At 33.7% G+C, this 22,616-nt stretch overlaps 3 protein-coding genes across 16 annotated transcripts in view; 2 read left to right on the top strand and 1 right to left on the bottom strand.

The window, feature by feature from the left end:
* HYCC1 (hyccin PI4KA lipid kinase complex subunit 1) overlaps positions 1-19,835 on the top strand; it is a 71,588-nt gene extending 51,753 nt beyond the window's left edge. The window contains exons 9-11 of one of the 2 annotated variants that reach the window (XM_050783135.1): positions 1,934-2,021; positions 2,835-2,994; positions 17,418-19,835. In XM_050783135.1, the coding sequence (XP_050639092.1) occupies positions 1,934-2,021; positions 2,835-2,994; positions 17,418-17,992 (823 nt within the window). In that variant the 3' untranslated portion in view covers positions 17,993-19,835. Of the gene's footprint in view, positions 1-1,933; positions 2,022-2,834; positions 2,995-16,333; positions 17,369-17,417 lie in introns of those variants that run through there. The other variant, XM_050783136.1, reaches the window with a different exon arrangement.
* Positions 1-22,616, bottom strand: part of NUP42 (nucleoporin 42) — a 1,164,542-nt gene that overhangs the window by 233,147 nt on the left and 908,779 nt on the right. The window lies entirely within an intron of this gene.
* The window catches only part of TOMM7 (translocase of outer mitochondrial membrane 7), a 540,985-nt gene that overhangs the window by 398,019 nt on the left and 120,350 nt on the right, over positions 1-22,616 (top strand). The window lies entirely within an intron of this gene.

The raw sequence follows: 22,616 nt of genomic DNA, 5'->3' as shown, positions 1-22,616 counted from the left end.
TTTAGTATATTAGTCATAGTTAAATAAATTTCCCAAATAACTTCAACATTTCGGTCATCTATGAATTTAGTTCTACTGCTTGCTTTATCTCTTGACAGAGTTGGTCTTGTTTGTTTTGGTTTTTGTGTGCCTTGTAATTTTTGATTGTTCATGATTTTGTTCAGCGGTAGGACAGTAGAGACTGAGGTAAATATTATTTATGACAGGAAATGGGCATGCCTCTTCTAGGCTGCTAGTGGAATTATTATAGGCAGAAGTGAACTAGGATTGGGTTTTGTTGTTATGGTTACCCTCAGGGCACCATCTACTTCAAATTCCTCTAGTGCTACCTGGTACTTAGGTGGAGAGCTGGATTGATGGAGGGTTTTTGTTAATACTCCTGCTTCCTCCTCAGCTTTCAGCATTCCCTGTATGCCTCCACTGCAGATAGATTTCTCTCCATGTTCTCACCCCTTCCTCCAGCAATAGAGTTCTGTTGCTTGGTTCTGGGTGTGCACTAGCCTGATGGTGGTTGGGGTGGTGGCTTGGAGGGGAGCACGTGGAAATGGGGGAGGTAATGTTCTCTGTTGTCCTAGTCCAGCCTCAGTTTTAGGCTGATCCCATGTCCCTGCATCTCAGGGATGGGAGTTTCTCAGTGGTCCTGCCCCTTCTTCAGTGATGATACCTCTACTTATCTCAGCATAGAATAAGAGGTTTTTTGCTTTTTTTTTTTTCCTTACCCTCAGAGCCAAATTGGTCTTCACTTGTACCCTGGGGGGTGAAAGGGTTTGCTGCTCTTTCCCCAAAGGCTTTAACATTTTTGTTCCACGTGATAAAGGCATCTGGCTGGGTCTTTGTACTTTTCTCATGGAGAGGTTACTCTTTTCCTTCAGGCCTATACCATCAAGGGCAGTTTTCTCTGACCTGTCCTGTTTCTAGTTTTTCTTGTGAGTGCCTAAAGGAGATTTATGGAGAAGAGCCTGTGGTGGATACAAGCTGCCACTCGTATGTGCTTTTGGAGATCCTATACTCTCCTGCTAGCCCATGAGGTACCTTTTAGCAATTTGGCTTCTAGGAATTTGTTAAGAAGATTAGCTAAATGTTTCTTACCTGCTTGTATTGTGGCCCATCTCTCCTTAGAGGCACCTATCTCTCCTTGGGGTTCCGGCTACGTGGATGCCCTTGTGACCTCGGCTCTTTGATGGATTCATGAGAATTTATAATTTTATAGATTATCTGGCTTTATCTTGTTTTTATGGTGGGAGTAATATTCTTGCCAGTTTTTAGGCCTCGCTTGCACTCTTGATGTAGTGTATACCTCTTTATTTTGTTGTCAGTTGATCAAGCCACTATATCTCTGTTCATTTTTGTAATTTAGCTGATTTTTAGGAAGGGTTTGGCATATCTTTGAAAATTATGCATACACACACACACACACTCACACACACATGCACACATACTTTTTCCCTCATGTTGCTCTGCTATTTGCAACATGTAGCAAATACACATCTAAGTGACTATCAAAATGCAAAGAAATAACTACTCAGGCCACATTAGTTGTATATTCTCATTAAAAACTGTGGGAGTTACAGAGTAATTTGGCCATTAAGTGTTCTGAACATTATTCTAAGGTATATAATTTATTATTCCCTGATTTGCTTTGAAAGTATAAAATGCTTTGAAATTGCCTTAGCTTTTTTTATTTCTGTTCTATAAATAGTCATGTTCTTTAGAGAAGAAATGTAGATCTATAAAATTTTCTTTGCTATTAATAGGCATTTAGATGCAATTCGAAGGAATTCAAAGATTTAAAAATACATTTTTAAGAGGAGTAGAATGTTAAGCAATGTGCTAATATGATCTTTTATTTTCTTCAGTAAAGATAATTTCTCATTGTATTCTGTTCAGTTATAAATAATTATAATTTCTTTGTTTAATTCATCTAATTTTATAGTTATAATGGAGAATGGGATCTCGCTCAAAAAGCACTGGATGATATTATATACAGAGCCCAGCTAGAATTATATCCAGAGCCATTGCTGGTAGGTGCCTGACTTATTTATGTAAATGTTATAATTTAAGATTTCTCAATTTAGAACTATACATTGAGAGAGCCATTCATAGTTCATTAATATGTCATTAATACTCAGTGTATTCATGCTCTTGTTATACATGGAAGTTTTATAACTTAGAAAAGTAACAAATAAATTTTTTAAAAAATTTTCTTTGAGACAGAATTTTGCTCTTGTTGCCCAGGCTGGAGTGCAATGGCATGATCTCGGCTCACCACATCCTCCACCTCCCAGGTTCAAGCAATTTTCCTGCCTCAGCTTCCCAAGTAGCTGGGATTACAGGCACACGCCACCATGCCCAGCTAATTTTTTGTATTTTTAGTTGAGATGGGATTTATTCATGTTGGTCAGGATGATCTTAAACTCCCGACCTCAGGTGATCAGCCTGCCTTGCCCTCCCAAAGTGCTGGCATTACAGGTGTGAGCCACTGCACCCGGCCAAAATAAAAATTTTTATTAGACCGACTTCCTAGACACCTAACAGTCTTTTTAACTTATAAGAATTGTTCTCCTTAACATACTTTAGCTGCATTTATTAATCAACATTAGGCATTTGGAAATCTAATTGAATATTTTGAAATTTTTAACTTTATCATTTACATATTTTTTAAACCATGGATTTCCCCCTGAGCCTCCTATTCTTATCTTAGAGGATTTCTGTATCATCTTTTAAAATGCTTGGGAAGAGCATCTTTGTATAAGCCTGTTTAGCATCATGTTTTATCTAAGGGTAAGATAATACATCTGCTCATGTTGATCTTAAACTATATTTTTTCTTCTTAGGTTGCTAATGCAATAAAGGCTTCATTGCCTCATGGTCCCATGAAATCTAATAAGGAAGGTACAAGGTGTATTCAAGTTGAAATCACACCAACTTCCTCTAGAATATCAAGAAATGCAGTAACCAGCATGTCAATAAGGGGTCATAGGTGGAAAAGACATGGTAAGAAATACGTAACTCTTCAAGTCAAACCATTGTTGATTTCTTTACATTTTTCGCTGTACTTACGGTGCTATAACTTCTAACTTCAGTAAATAGTAGTCTGGAAGAAAGAGCTGTGGAGTTGCCCTTAACTCCTAATTTATTATCTAGGAGCAATAGGCAATAAGAAAAATGGAGCCCCTTATGTTACACATATGAATGAAAATTTATTTAAAAATCGTATTCATTTTTAAATTGTTATTTCAGTAGGAGAATAAGGAAAATGCATTTTAAAATTACTCATACATTTTGGGCTTGTATTCAAAAGTATTTGCAAATATTCCTTAATTAATATTTCTGATTTCTCAATTAACTTTTAAGCAAGTGAATTTACATATTGAAGTAGAACAACTAATAGGGACTTTAAACACTTTGGACTTTCTGGTAAAGAATGCCATAGTATTGATGCAACACTAGTTATTTGTATTTTCTTGAAGTTAATTTTCTTCCAAGATTCTGTGTGTGTGTGTGTGTGTATATATATATCCCTTCTTGTCTGCTTCATTTTATTATTTTAAAATTTTACTGGAAGTCAGTTTCATTCATTATGGCTTTTTCAATGCTTTCCCATTTCCCTCCCTTGTCTTTTAATTTATTATTCTTTATTTAATTTCGTATTCTTTTTATAACTTCCCTCCTATCTAGACGTTATTGTAGTGTCAACAACCAGTCTAAGAAGGAAATTATCACCTTCCTCAGAAGGTAACCATGGTGGGAAGCACAAAGCTACTTCTTTACCCTAAGCAAACATTTATGTTAGAAGTAAAACAAAATCCATTCTCTGTTTTCTTCTTCCTGTAAACTGAGGTGAAAATAGTAGTTCCTTTTGGTATATTTAGTTCCGGTTGTGTTGTGGTTTCTATAGAGAAAATGGGAAAGGAGGAGAATGGAGCTATTTATGGTAAACTAGAAAGTTGATGATGAGAACAGTTGCCATTGTTTTCACTTAAAGAATCTAGGTGATTGTATGTCAGAAAAGAATAATGATTATCCAGCTTACCTAGTGATCATTTTTGGTGTTTTTAAAGTGTGGCAATTCTTGAAAGTTCCATAGGAAAGCATAAAAGAGGTGGTGATGTCTGCCAATAGCAAGACACATTATGCCACCATTTAAAACATACAGTCTAAACATACTTCAGCTTCTTCAGTGAAAATTATGCTACTGAATGGGTCTAAATTACAGGTAGAAAGTCATTTAATTAGATATGGTTTACCCTGAGATTGGTTTTTCTGTTTTGGCATTAATATGTGAAAACAGGCATGGAGGCAAGGAAGCAGATCATAGTGGTTACTGTGGCTATAAGTGCTCCCGAGCTACTGCTACAGGAAGCACAAGAATGAATTTTAATTTCTTTTCCACTTTCTTTCTTGCTATTTAGGTAGACATGTTGGGAATTAGGGAGAGAAATGTAGGTCCTGCAGTTAAAAATGTGAAATATTGATGCTCCCTTGTATTTGTGCATGTGCGTGTGTATGAGAGAGAGTATGTGTGCATGTCCAGGCATACACTTAAACAAGAAGGTTTGTACCCTGCAATAAAATGGAAGCCATTTCCCAGAAATGTTTTACAGGAAAAAAATTACAAAACAAGAGAAAAGACTGCTTGAATGTATTGTATCTAGCAGATTCTTACATATCTTCCAGATTCCATTTTGGCTGCCACTTGAGGGATTAGCACTCTGTCTTAGGATTTTACCCTCGTTAAAGTAGTATTCTTATCACCTGTCCCCCTTCACAATTCTAACACTTGGGAAACTCCTGTTTATTATAACAATAAAATCACAGATGAGAATATAGAAGTGAGTGAACTATAAAAAGTAAGTCACATGCATGGAACAGATACAGAATACAACTTAGCCTTGTTCATCACTCTTCTTTAGTGTGAATTTCTTTTATCCAGTGGACTCTAAAATACTCCTAAGTCCTTCTTATTTGCCTCTACAGGTAGGTTGCAGTCTTCTCCCTTTTTAGGGTAGTCTTGGCTTTCCCTTTTAGAGCAGTAAAGTTACCGTGTTCGGCTGAATTTAAAAGGTTTCTATTTTCCATCCTCATGGTCCTGCTTCCTACTTCTAGGCTCTCTAACAGGCACTGGCTTCCTGTGGGGAAAGTAGATACCTTTGCTGTACTTCTTAAATATATAGACAATTCTCAAATTATAAATAGATTATTAAATTTAATTTTGTTTATATATAAATTACAAATTTCTCAAATTATAGATTTTTAAATTTAATTGTATTAATATATAAATTCTATTGTTGATATTTATATATAAATCAAAACAAAATTTGTTTATACATTTCTTTAGAAACAATATTAAAGGGCTTGTAGATCCCAGGGTGAGCCACAGCAGCCTTTTTATCTCATAATGTTTCTGAAACATAGGACTATAGAATGTTTAAGTTCAGTTCATGGCTGTGTGAAAATACATTTAGAGTTTCTATATTTAATGGAACTCTAAATGTGTTTCCCAGTCTACCCACTCCTATCCCTACTATTCTCTCACCACACCAACTCTCACAGTAGGACGAATTTCTTCCCAAACCCTCAGCTGTATCTATCATACAGTAGAAACAAAGAATATCCCACCCTAAGCCAGTGGTCCTGAGGGTTGGGAAAGGAGAAGGAACAAGAACCATGAACTTTAAGAAATACTCTTTTTTTTTTCTCTTTCTCCTTGCCTCTTTCTTTGTTTTCCTAGTTTTTGGAAAGCAGAAAGCAATTGGCCCCCCCTTTTTTTTTTTTTTTTTTTTTTTTCTGTTGGAGCTCTTCCCTTTTTCTTTTACTTATTTGTCTTTATTTATTATTGCATTTCTCCTAATTGCTCCTCTTTCTATCTTTTCTGGATAGAAGAGGGAAAGGAGTGAATGAGGTTTTCTCATGGAAAGAGCCAAGTAAAAGTTTGCTTTTTGCTATTTTTTTCTTTTCCATCTCCCTTTACCATGAAAGAATATACGTAATTAAGCCATGTGAATGTACTGGTGTGTTTGCATATCTGAGTCATCAAAAATTATTACACAGCCAGCAAATACATTAAATTAGAGCAATTAGTGGACATTTATTCTCCTTTATTATCAGTAACAGAAGAATCTTTCCATTTTCTTTACAGCCCAATCTCACACTGTAGTGTTTTTAAAATGAATTTTGAAAAGTTTTAATTATTTACATTTTAAAATATTTTAAAGCTATTCTAGAATGTATTTTAGGATTCTCTAATGCTTCATAGATCTACCATTTTTTTCTTAAGGTTAAGAATTATTCACAACATATTTTAATGGAAAGTATTATAATGGAAGTTTAAAAATTACTTTATCCTTAACATTTCTACACATTTCAGAATATGCATTCTTGGCCATGGTTTTGTTGTTGTCAACCCAGGTTTCTAGAATTGCATTTTGACCAGTCCTGTTATTTGCTTGGCTCTGTTTTTTATTTTTATTTTTTTAGTTAACTTTATTTTTTAGAGCAGTTTTAGGTTAACAGCCAAACTGAGTGGAAAATAAGAGAGTTCTTAAATACCTCATGACCCCACATTCATAGCCTCCCCCAGTATATCAACATCCCGCACCAGAGTGGTACATTTGTAAGGAACTGTAATTTAAGTTTTGAGCAGACAGTGCATCATCATGTCAACTAAATAGGATGATTTTTAAAGAAAGATTGGTTTCAACTGAGGTATTATTTTGGAGAGATCTGTTTGACAACTAATGGTGTGTTTGCTTGATTTGCCCCACTTTTCAGTTTAAGTTAAACCATTGTATGGACATGGCCTAACTTAATGTGTTTTTCAAATTTTTTAAACTTTGTGTTTAAATCTTTGAGAAAATTCTAATGACTTTATCATTTTATGTCAATAAATATGTTTGGGAAATAAAATTACAATGTAGAATTGCTGCTTTTGACTTCTAAGGAACATAATTTCAGAATTAAAAGCTTTATGTATTGCTTATTCTTTTATGCATATTGTGTTTAATTTAGTCTACAGATGGCAAATAATTCAAGGCAAAGGTGTATTTTTTCAAACTGATTTTCAAGTCACCTACAAATTGAGGGCTATCTAGAAGTCATAATTTGAAAGTAAAACACAGTTGGAGAAAGATAATAATAAAATAAACTTTAAAAAGCATTCAATAAGTTTAGAGAAGACTGAATAGATTATGACCATAATAAAAGTCAAAATGAAAATTCCAGTAAGAAAAATGAGATAAAATTTAGTAAAATAATTCATTAATTTTTCAAGTTAATAATTAAAATTCAATTTTGCTTAAATATTTATTTCCTTTTAAAAATAAAAAAAAGTTAAAGGAAAATAGAAAGTATTTCTTTATAATTATGCTTTAATTCTATAGTCATTCTTAAATGTTGTTTCCAAAGATACCTTTATCATCTACCATTTCAGCTATTTTAAAAAGCTCCTTTTCTTAAGTCCCTGAAAAGTTCTCTTTTCACTCCAGTATTCCACTCCAGTATTCTAGTGTACAGTTTATACTTGTTTATTTCCTTGTGTTTTTCCATTCCTTCCTCCTCCTTTTTTTTTTTTTTTTTTTTTTTGAGAGGGAGTCTCGCCCTGTGCCCCAGGCTGGAGTGCAGTGGCCGGATCTCAGCTCACTGCAAGCTCCGCCTCCTGGGTTTACGCCATTCTCCTGCCTCAGCCTCCCGAGTAGCTGGGACTACAGGCGCCCGCCACCTCGCCCGGCTAGTAGAGACGGGGTTTCACCGTGTTAGCCAGGATGGTCTCGATCTCCTGACCGATCCTCCCGTCTCAGCCTCCCAAAGTGCTGGGATTTACAGGCTTGAGCCACCGCGCCCGGCCTCCTTCCTCCTTTCTAGAGCAAATCTAATTGCTATTTTCTCTCTGTTCACCACAACTACTACTACCATGATTACTCATTCTTCTTCCACTTTTTAAGAAATTACCTATTCTTGGAACAATGTAAGAGATTTCCTCCTTTCTTTCAAAATAGTTATTGTAATACCAGTCATTTGTTCTCTAAAAGTTCCCTAATTAAGTTATAGTTACAAATAATGAGTGCTTATAATTTTTGCCAACTATCAAAAGGCTTATCCAGTGAAATCTCGATTTTTTTTATTGCTGCCCATCATTCTTCCCACTTGCGCCTTTGTGAGATAATGAGACAAGTGAAAACATTTGGTATACTTTAAAGCACTACATAAAGGTAGATTATTAATTAAGAACAGTTTCATTTGTTTTACTAGCTACACAATAAGTATATTTTTAATAAGTTTTTATTAGCTAGTTTGCTATTCAAATTGTCCTGTGATTCTTTAGTACTTTCCCAAAACTCTTAAGTTTTTGAAATTTGTAATTTGGATTTTCTCAATTTGAGTTAAACTTGTTTAGTTTGAGTATAGCATCAAACACAAAAGTACACATGTTATGTAATAGTAACAATTACTTTAAAGATTTTTTGTGTGTTCTGTGGTACTGGAATATAGTACTCTAACTTTATTATCTAATGTGTATGTCACTGTTACAGTAAGGATTTTTTAAATGTTGTTATTGTTTCAATCCCAAGTTAACATAAAAATAGAAGTTACATAGACCAAATTTATGTTTCTTATTTATGTACAGTTATAACTGTTTGCAACTAGTAGGTATCAGTAATAAAAGGAATGTTTATAAACTAGATACTTTGAATGTTTCCCTACTTTTGGTCCTGGCATATGTTAAATGGTTTATTTTAATAACAATGCATTGAGTTATTTTCATTTAGGGGATGCAAGAGTACAAAATTTTAAGTAGTAAAAAAGAATTAAAAATAGCAACTGTATATATTTTTAAGTCTTCTAACTTAATGATGCAAAATAAGTACTGTGAGAATTTTAGAATATTTAATTATATGCAGTGTTTACGTGAAAAATCAGACTAAATGAAGTTTATGTAGTTGAAATAAAAAGAAAGTCTAGTTTCATGTTGTTAAAGCAGTTTTATTGCATTTTTCAGCATTTAAAATAATTGCTTCTCTTTAATGGATGCCATCATATTTAAATAAAGTTAAATTATTATAACAGAGGTCAAAGAGATATTATTTAAAAAAACAAGAAAGTGATTTGTTTCATAATTTGCTCATTCAGTGGTTTAGTACTAGCTTATTAGATGAAAAAAGAAAAGAAACAAAGATTGCAATTCATATTGGAAAACATGAAAACTGGTTATTGATTTAGAATATGTTAATAAATTTCTACTGTATAATAACATTGATAAAGCAAAGAAGTACTAATTGTTGAACAAATCTGAAAAATTATAATGGATGTATTTTAGTAAATATAAATAATATTTATTTATAAATATTTTTAAGCATTTAAGGTTGTTTTTCTAGATACTACAAAAGGTAAACGGTAATAAATCTTGAAATGGAACATCTATTTTGTAAATCTGATTTTACAACTATGAGGAAAGTCTTCAGTTGAGGAGAAATAAAATTGCTAACAGTTACAGAAGGATTTTGAAAAACAAAGAAATGGTAATAATTTTAAACCCCAAAGTAGTAAACTTTAAAGAATTGTCTATTGGAATAATTTTTACATCGGCAATTAAACATTTTTAATGTGTATGTTTTTATTTCAAAGGTTGTCTATACTTATTAAGGAAATTTAGGAAATAAAAAAATTATCTGGCAGTTTTATTTTTAAAAATGAAAATGCTTTTAGTATCATTTTGAGAAGCTCCATTACTTTCAGATTATAAAATGCTATTTGAGGAACAGATTTTCTTTCCCAATATAGAAGATAAAACATTTGGACAAAAAACATTTATTTCTTACCAAAAATTTTGTGAATTTTAACTGGCATTTTCGATATGGAACTTCCATGGAGGACAAAATAAAATATTAGGAAATATTGGATTACTCAAGGAAAAAAGACATGTTAACCAAAGAGCTGAAATATGTTGATATGTTTGACACATGTGGATATTAAGTTTGAGAGAGGAAAGAACGACTGTGTGCAGAATCCTGACTTAGACTATTTTTGAAGAAAACAAAAAATCTCATTTTATTTCCAGGTAAAATGAAGTTGAAAAATTTTCCAGCCAGTGACAGAATTAATGGTCTTATGAGGCAAAAAAACTTGTTCATAAATTATTGTAGTCTACATTTTTACTAAGGGGGACTTACATAAATCTTGTAGTAGTTGAGAAAGTTATTATTTATTATGATTGTTTATTGAGCACTCCTCCTTTCTCCACCTTTTTATGAGCATTTGCTGCACATTGCACACCAAGGAAGAAATAAGCTTTTATAGGTAGTTTTGTAATAGGTGTTGCTGACCTGTTTTTGGTCTGTGCTGTGTGGTCATGAGGATCTGTAATAATCATAAAGGATTCACCTGGTCCTGCAGCAGCTTTATGTTGCAATTCTCTATTGGATTTTTTAAAAAACTTGAGACTCAATAAAGATGACAAAAGGAGTTACTGAGAGTAATTGAATCCACCTCAATAAGGAGAATTCTGTCATGTACCATGTGTACAACCAAAGCTAAAGATCTGACTGTTTTTCACTTATGGAGACTGCTAATAGCTCCTAACTGGTGTGTCTAAATAAATTATCCTGTTTCAGACTGTTTTTCTGTATGCCCCAGGCTGCTCTTTTCTTACCTAGACAGTCTACTTACTGCTTCAGAGCTCAGATTTTGACATCTGAGTCTTTGTTTTTGTCCTTGCTCAGAGTACAGCCCTTTAACTGCGGTGGGGTCCCATCCTGTGTTTCTGTGATAGCTTTGCTTTCCTCTAATCTGCCTTGTAAATACTGGCTCAGGTTGAGCATTGCCACAGTGCTGTTCTTTCTGACTCAGGACACACTTTATGCTCAGTATTTTGTGTTATGCAAATGTGCCTTCTATTGATAAAAAAGGCTAGTAAAGTATGACAGTATGCAAATAGTTTTTCCATGTAGCTGTCAATGGCTATCCACTGTAATCACAATAAAATCCAGACTTCGTACTATGGCATATGTGACCCTGGTGATATGACCTCTTGACTACTGCTTTGACCTCACTTTAAGACCACTCTCACCCTAGTTCATCAGACTCCTTCATTCTAACACTTCAACATACTAAGCCATTCTGCCTTAGGGGCATTGTCCAGTTATTTGGAGTATTTGAGCTGAAATGTGAATAGTGAAACGTACCTTGACTGCCCTTACTCCAGATTGTTGTGTGGCTAGCAGGTTTTCATCATTCACACCTCAGCTTAAACATCTCTTCTTCAAAGAGTTTTTCCCAGACCACCCATCTAAGTACTTTTATCCCCTACTACCCTACTTACTCTTTCCCATCTTATTTTTTTTATTGCATTTTCTGCTATTTAAATTCTCTTGTTTACTTAGTTCCAATATTACATTGTGATCTCTGTTCCCTTATTATATAGTGAGGGCAGAATCTGTCTTTTTGGCTGTTGTATCCCCAGCATCTAAAACAATGTCTGACATATTACAGGTGCTCAACACGTTTTAGTTGAATGCATGAATAAGTGAGTGAATGATAAAGAAATGTATAACATAGGGTGAGCAAGTTGGTCTTTTCTTGTTTTGTTGAAGAACAGTGTAACAACATGATAGTAAACTAGGTTAGGGGATATTTACTTATAATTCCAATATTTAAATAATTTTCATTTTAGTTTTTTCTATGCATGTATGTTTTCATGGTTGTACTCTATTTAAATGTTTTTGGTATTTTGTTTTTGTTTAGTTAATATTGTCAGACATTTTCCCTAGTTCTCCTAGTAAATACAGTTATTTTAATGGCTACATAATATCACATTGAGTTGATATTCCATCATTTGCTTAATCATTTTTCTAATATGTTAAGAAATTTGTTTCTGAGTTTTGCTATTATAAATAACACTGCAAGGAATAGCTTAATGAATATAGATAACATTTTTCTCCATTGAACAGAATATATTATAAACATAAAATGACTATATTAAAGGATATTTGTTCTGGTATTTTATGGCATTTAAAATATCTACATCTCATAAATTGTAAAAGAATGTGTATGACTTTGTTTTGGGGTTTATTCTAAGTTAAAATACTTTTCATAATTCATGTAAAAATTGTATGATGCAGACAAATAATAAATTATATTTTTAAAGCTTCAGCTTATTATTTTCACAAATAAGTTTGTAAGCACCCCATATAGCCAGATGCCTTTAGACTCAAAGTAATCTGAGTACAGAGATGTATAAATTCTATGAATAAATAAATTATTATTTTATTAAAATTACCACCTTTAGTAAATAGGGCACCCTAAAACAAATAAAAGCAAAAGCTAAAGTGGTTTTGTAAGTGACATAATAGAATAGATATTTGGGATTATAAAATGACATTTGAGAGAAATCACAAATTTTCATGATTGGTTTTAATATTATTTGCAATTTGCTTCACTTTTTTTCTTAAAGCTGGAAGAAATTTTTTAGGGCGAAATAATTTGAGTACCTTTGAGAACTAATTTGGAAATGTCTATTAAAAGTATTCTTTAACTTTCATTTCTACATGTGGAGAGTTTACCTATTTATGCATATAAGAGGTTACATAAATAAAATATATCCTGAGAATTTTCTCTTTGGATCTTTTTTGAGCTTTTTGAATTATTTGAAGTCAAGTTTTTTTTTTTTTTTAAGGTGTGGATTAATCATGACTTCATTTGCATAGATTGTTAAGTTCTGGGGAAAACAAAATCTAGTTTATTATGCATTTATATTCCCTTGCAGCATCTTCTATATAATTTACTTAAAGAAAGGATTAAGTTCTACTCTTTAGCTATATATGCTATCCTCTGGATAACATAATGCAAAAATAGATTTTAAAAATGACCTTTTTGACCTAAGCATCTTGCTAAACCTACACTTAGAGACGGCTCCTTCACTTTTCCAAAACAAAGAGGCTTTGCTTTTCTTTGCCATATAAAAACTCTTATTAGCATAAGCTATATGTATTTCATTTATCCAGTCAACACATTCACAGCTTACCCTTCTCATATCTTCTGTATGTTTTCTTACTTTTATTTATTCTAATAATTTAATCTGATAACAGAATATTCACTTAATTCATCAAAAAAAGATTTCTTGAGTGCCTACTATATACAAGCTACTTTTCCAGGTACTAGATATATAGTAGCGACTAGATGAAAATTTTAAAAACTCCTTCCTCATAGAACTTAGGTCTAGTAAACAAGATAAATAAATAATTGTAGGTTAGATAGAGAGTGTTAAGTGCTAAGAAGAAGAAACAAAGAAGAGGGTATGTGAAACGTGGGGGCTATTAAAACTTTGGATGGGTTGACCAAGGGAGACTTCACTGTAAAGGAAATTTTTGAAAAAGACTTGAAGTAAGGAAGTGAGCCATTCAGCCACTAGGAGAAGAGAGCAGCCAGGAGAGCAGTAAGACAGTGTGGGTGGGAGTGTCGGGTCACAGAGTTATACAGGGAAAGAAGTCGGAGAGCTGATAGAGAGCGGGATTAGGTAACAAATGTTTGTTTGGATTACTTAATTATCTTTCTTTATTCTGTAATTTTTCTGAGATTTATGTTTCTGTTCTTTCTAGCTCTGTACAGAATTACTTGCTAATATAAATTTAATAAGCGGTTTAAAAAATCTGCCATTGTTAACCATTTTTGAGTGATAATAAGTATCAATTAATTAGTCAAAGATTTGTGTTTGTGGGAAAACACATGATCTCGTTTTTCTACTTGCCATTTAATTCCATGATTTTTTTTTAATGTAATATCATTGCTTTTTGGGCTGCGGACGTTGATCACTATTCTGATAAATGTGATTACATTTCAGTTGCCTAGTACTGCTTTATGTAATATTCTCCCTGTCATTTTCTAGTTTTTCTTGCAAAATCCTAAATTTCTGCCACTGAAGCACCATTTTAGGTTAATAGCTTTCTTCGGCATCTTTTAAAAAATTGACCCAATTAAAAAAAAAAAAAAAGAACAGACCTAAACTCAAGAGTAATTACTTTCCTAAGATTTCTTCCAGACTTTTATTTTCTTTGGCTCTCTATTCAAAGTAAGTTATTTGCTTTTATAAAATGGCCAGGAGTCTACACAAGTAAATTAAACCTAATTGTGGGATATCAGAGGATATTTAACTCAAATGGACTCAAATGAATTGAAGAGTTAGAATTAGTATTTATAGTATGTTAGAATAGACATTTGAAGTTAAAAGATTTTACTGGTTAACTTCCCCTACTGAATAGTTGTGTAGTTCTTCCTGAACTTCAGTTTCCTTGTCTGTAAATGGGAATCAAATTGCCTACTTCAGAGGCTCACTAATAGATTGTTTTGAGATTATAATTGAATAATATATGTGGACACTCTCAAGAAAGTGACTTAGGGCAATTCAATGTAAGTATTGTTCTGTATTCTATGAGGCCACCTATGCTTAGTTTTAAAATTTTGTTAAATTTTAATATTCATTGCCTTTTTTATGTCTGGATAATTTCCGAAGTTTGATTTTTTTTTTTTTTTTGGACTGAAGATCCCTTCAGTAGATCTTTTGTGAAACAGCTTCTACAATGTAAATAAACAAGTCTTGGCCTTCACAGTGCCATGGTGATTTTATCTCAGTTGCAGTGACCTCTGGCATGTACCTCAATAAGAATTTATTTGCCCTCACTTGGATGACAGTTGTCAGCAATTGGAAACAGGCTTGGTTGGAGCTTTTTAGTTGCATTAAACCTTTATTAGAGAGCACCCAGAAGCAGCAGTGCACTACTACCTCACCAACATTCTGCAGCCTATCTAGGAAATAAAAACTTTAGAGAACCTTTAGTCAAAAGCCTATGAAGCACTAATTAAGGGGAAATAATTATACCAGCATGTTGGCTCAGCAGTGCGAGGCACCGTGAAGCTTTGAGGAGGGGCTCCCAGAAGTGCGTATTGCTGCTGAGTATGGAGTATCCAAGGCACCCGTAACAACTTTTGTCTTAAGTTTTTAAAATTGGAAAATCAGAATAGAGCAGTGGTTCCCAGACTTTGTTACACATTAGTCACCTGGGGCTTTTACAGATCTTATGCCCAGGTAATATCTTACACTAATTATAAATTAGAATGTTTGGGGGTTGGAGCCAGGCATCAGTAGTTTTTAAAGATGTACAGATGATACCAATGTGCAGCTAACTTAGGGAACCACAGGAATATGTGGCTCTGGCCTTCGTTCTTTTACTACCTATTACTGTTTCTCAGCCTTTAGCATCATTAGTGGGAGTCTGATAATCCTATCACTAAAAATATTTGAAAATAGTAGGTGATGTCCTGTAAGCAGGTTTGTGGTCTACAGTTTTTAAAAAGTATATGCTATTTTACGTGGTCTTATGTTGCTTTGAACTTTGTTTCACTACTGTCACCTTCTAGATATACTTATGTTACTTTTTCCCATTTACATGAATAACTCCTTGACAACTTTAAATAACATTATGCCTTTGTTATTTAAGACCAGAATAAAATAATGTCTACAGGTATTAACTAGTTAGGAGTTTTGTTTCTTTGTTTCATTTATAATGGCTGTTTTCAGATAAAGGGCTGACAGCCAATTTGTTTTTCCAAATCCATTTTTATTTTTCTCCAGTCTAGTAATGAACTAAATTTATGAAATTGATATGGGTCTGAATAAATCAACTGCTTAACTATATCACAGCCACATTAGTATTTACTATTAATAATAGATGATATATATCTGAGACAAAAACTATACCTGTGGCATTACTAACCATGATATCGTATGTGAATAAGCATTTTCCCAAATATCATGGTTTATTAAGTCAGTCTCAATGTAGCCTAGTAAAAAAAACTAGAATTTTAAGAGTACAATGGGGAACTTCTATGTGGCTTTGTTCATAATGTTGACAAAAGCTAAAGTTTTGGCTGTAGATCCTTGAACATTTGCCTAAGACTTGACATAAATTCAGGTGGTCACCATATTATCTTAAAAACACTAGAAAATTACCCAAAGAACACAAAAAGAACAATTTAAAAACAAATTTTATTTTGATTTATTAGAAAATTTATCTTTCATATTTCATGTGAAATGTGTGTGTGAAAAAAATGCAGAACGTGAATTGATGCTCTGTGAATTTTTTGTCATTTAAAATTAAAGAATATGACCCTATTGTCTCTGGTGCTATCAGAGTATTATAAATTATGGAAATTACTACAGTGCAAATATTTGGCTTAATTCATAACATTTAGTCATCCAATTTTTGTTTTGAGTCTTTTGCTTTTCTCATTTCACATTTTTGTTTTGTTTTCATCCATCATTTTGTCTTATCATCTTCAATTCTAGAGCAACCTGACAACAATAATGATACTACTGAATTGGGCATCCTTGTCATTCCTGAGATTAGTGTCACAAATGTGGCCGGAGAGAGAACCGGGAATGGGGAAAAAGGCAGAACACTAGGAGAAATTGATGCTCAGCATATACAGGGTGTGCAGGAAACAGCCACAGATCCTAGAACTGAGAGCAAAGGCTTGCCAGAGATCAGGAGGCAAAAATCTGTAAGAAAAATGATGGAGGATGGAATAAACTCACCTGGCAGAGTGCAGTTTTAGCAGAGCACTTTATAGCTGCACTCCAAGGTATCTTAAGGCAAAGGGCCACTGATGCATGTTAAGCAGCAGTTGCACAGTCACAAAAATTTTGCATGTAATCTAATCCAAATGCATGAATTATGCGCCACATTTCTCAATGACTCTTAATGCTCTTTGGAATGATTATACCTATATTGTCTTTTAGTAAATTGTTATGAAAACTGAGGCAGAAAATTCCTTCTAAAATAGTTTTCTGCTTATGTTTGGAGTTCTAAAATTACTTTTTCAGCTTTGTCTTTTTGCCATCTTTGATATGAAGGGTAATGTGTATAGAATTTTGTATTTGAGCTTGTGATATTTATAGTCTAGATTTTTGAATTTGATAAAATAATCTACAGTATAGAGTGCAACCTTCTAAAAAAGTCTTTAAAGTATTCTAATACGGATTTTTTAAAAGTTCCTTGGTAAAAGCTTTGATTTTATACTGCTTTGCTACTGAAGGAGAGTTCACCCCTAGTTTTACTGTGTGATAATATTTCTAATTGTTTCTTATCTTTTGCATGAATAGGAGAATTCTTTCTAAAAACATAATGGGGTATGGTTTATGGCATGCTTATTGTTTAATACACTATAAATTACCGTCATTTAATTACAATGAACTATTTTTCACGTTTTTATAATGTTTTGATTTATCCTTTGATTTTCTATAATCTGTTGCTTTATAAAATTATGCTAAAGCTTAATTTATTTAAAGTATAACTGATTTGGTGTTAATCATTTAAAAAGATTGCTTAAAATATTTAATGTTAATTAATCTTTGTCATTTCTTTGTTTAGGAAATACAGAATTAACAGGTCAAGAAGAACTGATGGAGATATCTGAAGTTGACGAGGGATTTTATTCCAGGGCTGCGTCTAGTACCAGCCAGTCGGGTTTATCAAACAGTAGTCACAATTGTAGTAACAAGACAAGTATAGGAAAGAACCAGAGACGGTCAGGAGGAAGCAAAACTGGAGGAAAAGAAAAAGAAACTACAGGGGAATCTTGCAAAGATCACTTTGCTCGAAAACAAACTCAGAGAGCCCAAAGTGAGAATCTTGAGCTTCTCTCTTTGAAAAGACTTACTTTAACAACCAGCCAATCCCTACCTAAGCCTAGTAGCCATGGTTTGGCTAAGACTGCAGCGACTGTATTTAGTAAATCCTTTGAACAAGTCAGTGGTGTCACAGTCCCACATAACCCGTCATCTGCTGTTGGTTGTGGGGCTGGGACAGATGCCAATAGGTTTTCAGCTTGTAGTCTCCAAGAAGAAAAGCTTATTTATGTTTCAGAAAGAACTGAACTTCCAATGAAGCATCAATCAGGTCAGCAGAGACCTCCTAGTATTAGCATTACTCTGTCCACAGATTAATTAGTAACGTATTTTTCTCCCATAACCCAGTGAACCCAGAAATACAACTTTGCTTCTTTGTGAAAGTACCCTGGGTCTTTCATCCGTGTTCCTGACAGGAGCCCTGATGTCTTAAATTCTGAAGGCTCCCCTGACTTTATGAAGGGAAGATTGTCTAGGTTGCAGTAAGTTGAAATATGTTTTTTTTTATTTCTTGATTAAGATTTTTTCCCCTTGGTTTGAGTCTTTTTTTTTCCCCCTTCTTATTTGTTATTGTTGCCCTAAGATTATCAGTGACAATAAATTTTGACAGGTTGTCTGATCAAGTTGGTTATGTCTCATGTGAGGTTATAAGGTAGTTTTTCTTGTTTTGGTTTGGGTTTTTAATAGCTCCTATTTTGGTGGCTGTGTGTTTGACCTTCAGAGTCAAAGGGAGTCTCCATGTATGGGAACTGTTTTATAGAGGATGGGGCAGAGGCACAACTCCAGGAATTCTTCAGCTCCTGGTCAGGAAGCCAATCTGAAAAACAGGCGTGTGGAAACACAAAAATGATGTGTATGAAAAGCACCTGACAAAATATTTGTAAGCAGATCATCTTTATGATTAGAACAATTTGCTCAAAGCACTGGAAAATGCCCGGTAACCCAGTACCTAGAATATTATATGATTCCAGGGGATGGGTAGAGGCATTTCTGTTGTTATCTCTGAAACATTTTTATATCAAAAATCAGATTGCTGGTAGGTGTGTTGTTTTGAAGTGTTTGGACTTAGCAGGTGAAGATCCCTTTCAATTATTAAGGTATAATAGGCCATAAAGCTGATTTACCCTACTGCTGGACTTTAGAAATCCTAGTTAGTTTGGACTCCTGTAATTCAGAGCATACGTCATTGGAAGACTTCCTGGAAATCAGTGTAAATCTTGCAACACAGCTCTCAAGATACCACTGTGTAATATGGAATTGTTTGTATGCAAATGCATTTTTCATCTATAAAATGTCATGAAAGAAAATAAAGATAGTAAAATACGGACAAAGGACATTTATATATTAACTAATTTAGAGTTGTTTATGTTTGTGTTCTTAAATTTAAAATATGAAAAAAAAGAAATGTCTTTCTTGTTTGTGAACAGACCTATTTAAAATATCTTAGTATGATATCAAAAGAATAATCAATTTAGTTACCTCCCAACTAAAAATTAAAAATAAAAAAGATGATATGGCAGAAGTTGAATCAAACTTGTATGTATCTGTATGTGACCTCTAGATGGAAATAAAAGTTTGGTGTTTGCTAGCAGTGGTCCTTTTGGCTATCGTTGGGGTTCCCTTGTAAAGTAAGTGTACTTAAGTCATCATTCAGAGAGAGAGCAGGGCTGAGGCTGAGTCAGTTGACTGTTGAGGAAGTCCTAAGGAGCTGTCCGGTTGGCTCTTTCACTTTGAGTACACAGCGGTTTCCTTCTTCATAGTCCCTCTCTGTGGTCACCAAGAGAGCATGCTAGTGTTTTCCTCTTGTACCTGCTTATGCAGAGCTCAGATATGTGAAAAATTTGTACGCTTTGAAGGCTGCCAAAGCATTTATACTCTGAACATAGTTTTGACCGCAATTGCTTTGGCTACCAGTTTAAACTGAATTCTTCAAAAAGCATGAACTGGTTTTCATTCATTAGCCCTGATTACAATGTGGTTTTTGACATAAATGAATTTGATTTTTTTTTTAAGCTCCAGTAACAGAATGGAATAAGATCTGTTGCCATAAATTGTAGTTAAGAACTGTAAGGCAATCAGGCAGTGAAACTTGATATTGTATTAACTTAATGGGAACCCTGTATACAGTTTAAAATATTTGTAAAATGTCACTGTGAATTTACAGATGTCTTTTTGTCATTCTTTACCAATGAATTTCCTCTGTGCATAGTTATTAGTAGTGTGGGTATTATTAAAAACTAATTTGTAAGATAGGCATTTTAAGCAAGTTGAGGTGCTTAGGAAACATTGTAGAATAAGTTTGAGGAAATGTTAGCTGACACAGCTGAGAGATCAGATTTTCATGTTCTACCACTGTAATGGAACCTCATTTGGGTATTCTTCTAGACCTTTGCTAGCTGTGTGGTCTGAGGACCAGTAAATAGGATTGGCATTATCTGGTATCTTGTTAAAAATGCAGAATTTCAGTGCCACTCTAGGTCTACTAAATTAGAATTTGCATTCTTAACAAGGTTCCCAAGTGATTGTTATGAGAAGAAAGTATCAGAGTGCAAACAAATTACTTGTCTGATATGTAGAACTACCAGTAGTCTCACAGCTCTATATCAAATGTGTCAGACACTAGGTCATTATAATCTTCATTGGTTTTGACAGCTAATTAATTAGTTTAATAATATTGACATATGGTTTCTTAAGTATTTGAATTCTAAATTGCTAATGATCCTTATTTTTGCAATAAAAAATGTAACAGTTTATATTTTTCTTGTTAACTATAAATGGAATCAGAGCTGCAAATACCTGAAATTTTAAGTATGAAAAGGGGTGCCACCCTTTTATATACTGCACAACAAATTTGCATTTGTATATTCTTTTAAAAAAATCTCTGAAGGCTTACTCAGTGAAATGGTTCTGATTTTTTGCTTCAAATGATTTGCACTAATTGATTTTCTGGAGAGTGGAGTTACGTTAACAAAATTCTTTTATAGTTCCTTTGATACTATTTCAAATAAGGATTACACATTGAAAGTTTTTATAGAAATTATGAAAATTGGATAATCTTAACTATGGTAACAATGACTATTATCCATACTACTTTCTCCCCACTCAACTTTCAAATTTTAAAGTTGGGGTAGCTTTTGTAGGTCACTTTCTTATAAAGATGCTGATGGTCACAGACCTCCTAAGTATCCAGAATAATATTTTTATCATGAGAAGGATTCCACACACAATTGGGGTCTTGCACCCCATATTTCAGAGGATCTAAACAGAAATTGTGGCTCCATTGCACATTTTAAATCTCTATAGATTCTTGAAATCACCCAACCTCTCACTTTTGAAAACCCAACGGCCTGGAGTATTCTGGTGGCATTGGAGCCAGCACTAGCTTTTTGGAATCCAAGTGGGGAGAGAAACAAAGTAGACTTTTCAAGGGACTGTCCCAGAGTACCCAGGGCAAATGTCTTCCCTTCCCTTCCTGAAGCCACAGGAAAGCACCCTGGAGTCCTTTGTATACCACTATGGAAATTTTTAAGGCAAGCTCTCTAGACTTGAAGAGTTGGAATTCTCAGCATCTAAATGATGACTGAAGTTTGTTTTGAAAAAGCAATATTTCTTTTTTTTTTTTTGAGACGGAGTCTCGCTCTGTCACCCGGGCTGGAGTGCAGTGGCCTGATCTCTGCTCACTGCAAGCTCCGCCTCCTGGGTTCACGCCATTCTCCTGCCTCAGCCTCCCGAGTAGCTGGGACTACAGGTGCCCGCCACCTCGCCCGGCTAGCTTTTTTTGTATTTTTTAGTAGAGACGGGGTTTCACCGTGTTAGCCAGGATGGTCTCGATCTCCTGACCTTGTGATCCGCCCGTCTCAGCCTCCCAAAGTGCTGGGATTACAGGCTTCAGCCACCGCGCCCGGCTTGAAAAAGCAATATTTCATTGCCCTTTTCAACTGTGAAGCAACTGCTGAGCAAATATTACTCATTTTTTTAAAAAAAGTTGAATTAAAGGGAAATATATTTTTAAAACCAAAATAGATCAAAATGATCCCAGTTTTAAGGGATTTTGCCTATTTTGGAAGAATAAAACTAAAATGTTAAAACTGTTGAATTATGGAGAACAGATGTAGTCTGAGACATAATTTTAAACAAATATTTAAGGCAGTTAACCTTTGCGTCTAGGCACAATAAATCTATATTAAAGGGAAGCACATCAAGGAAATATATATATGTTGAATAATGTAACTGAAAAATATTTTTTAAAAACCACTTAAAAGGAAAAATAATTTGATGGGTACTTTAAGCATTGTAGATATAAATTAATGTATAATAGTGTCTTCCCAGTCTTTGTATGAAAAATTAAAACTCTCTAGTCCTTTAATGAGCATGAATTCATACTTCTAGATTTGTTGCTTAATAAAATTATACTCAGTACTTTGACTTATTCAGATTTATGTTTACTATTGTTAAATTCTTCATCAGAGAGCGTAAATATATTGTTTTCTATACTTTGTAACTTGTGCATATCTAAAGAAACTAACAGTGAACATTTTGGGAGATGTTTTTGTGTTTTTTTAATAGTAGAGTTTTAGAGTACCTGTGTCTTAATAGGAAGTTTTTACCATAAACCTAAGATTTTATTTCACGTATTGTTGCTTTCTCTTATATGGAGCTTATTGTGTACCTCTTACCTTTATTTCTAATCATTTGGTGATACTAATCTTTTCATAGTGAATATATTTGTTTCTAATTGTATTCCTAGAGTTTACATTCCTAAAGAATAAACTCTGACTTTGGATATTTTTATGTGTTCCCTCCCTTCTTAAGGCTATGGAAATAAACTGGAGTTTAGTTTTTTGAATTTTTGTATATTTGCGTAAATGTTCTCCATATGCAGTACTTTATACCACAAGTGTTGCCTCTTGTTTTATTGAAATAAAAACTGAAAAAAATATTT

This window comes from Macaca thibetana, chromosome 3 (assembly GCF_024542745.1).
Source record: "Macaca thibetana thibetana isolate TM-01 chromosome 3, ASM2454274v1, whole genome shotgun sequence".
NCBI classification, from domain to species: domain Eukaryota; kingdom Metazoa; phylum Chordata; class Mammalia; order Primates; family Cercopithecidae; genus Macaca; species Macaca thibetana.
Note: the sequence above shows the minus strand (reverse complement) of the source record. Positions and strands in the feature narration are given on the sequence as shown.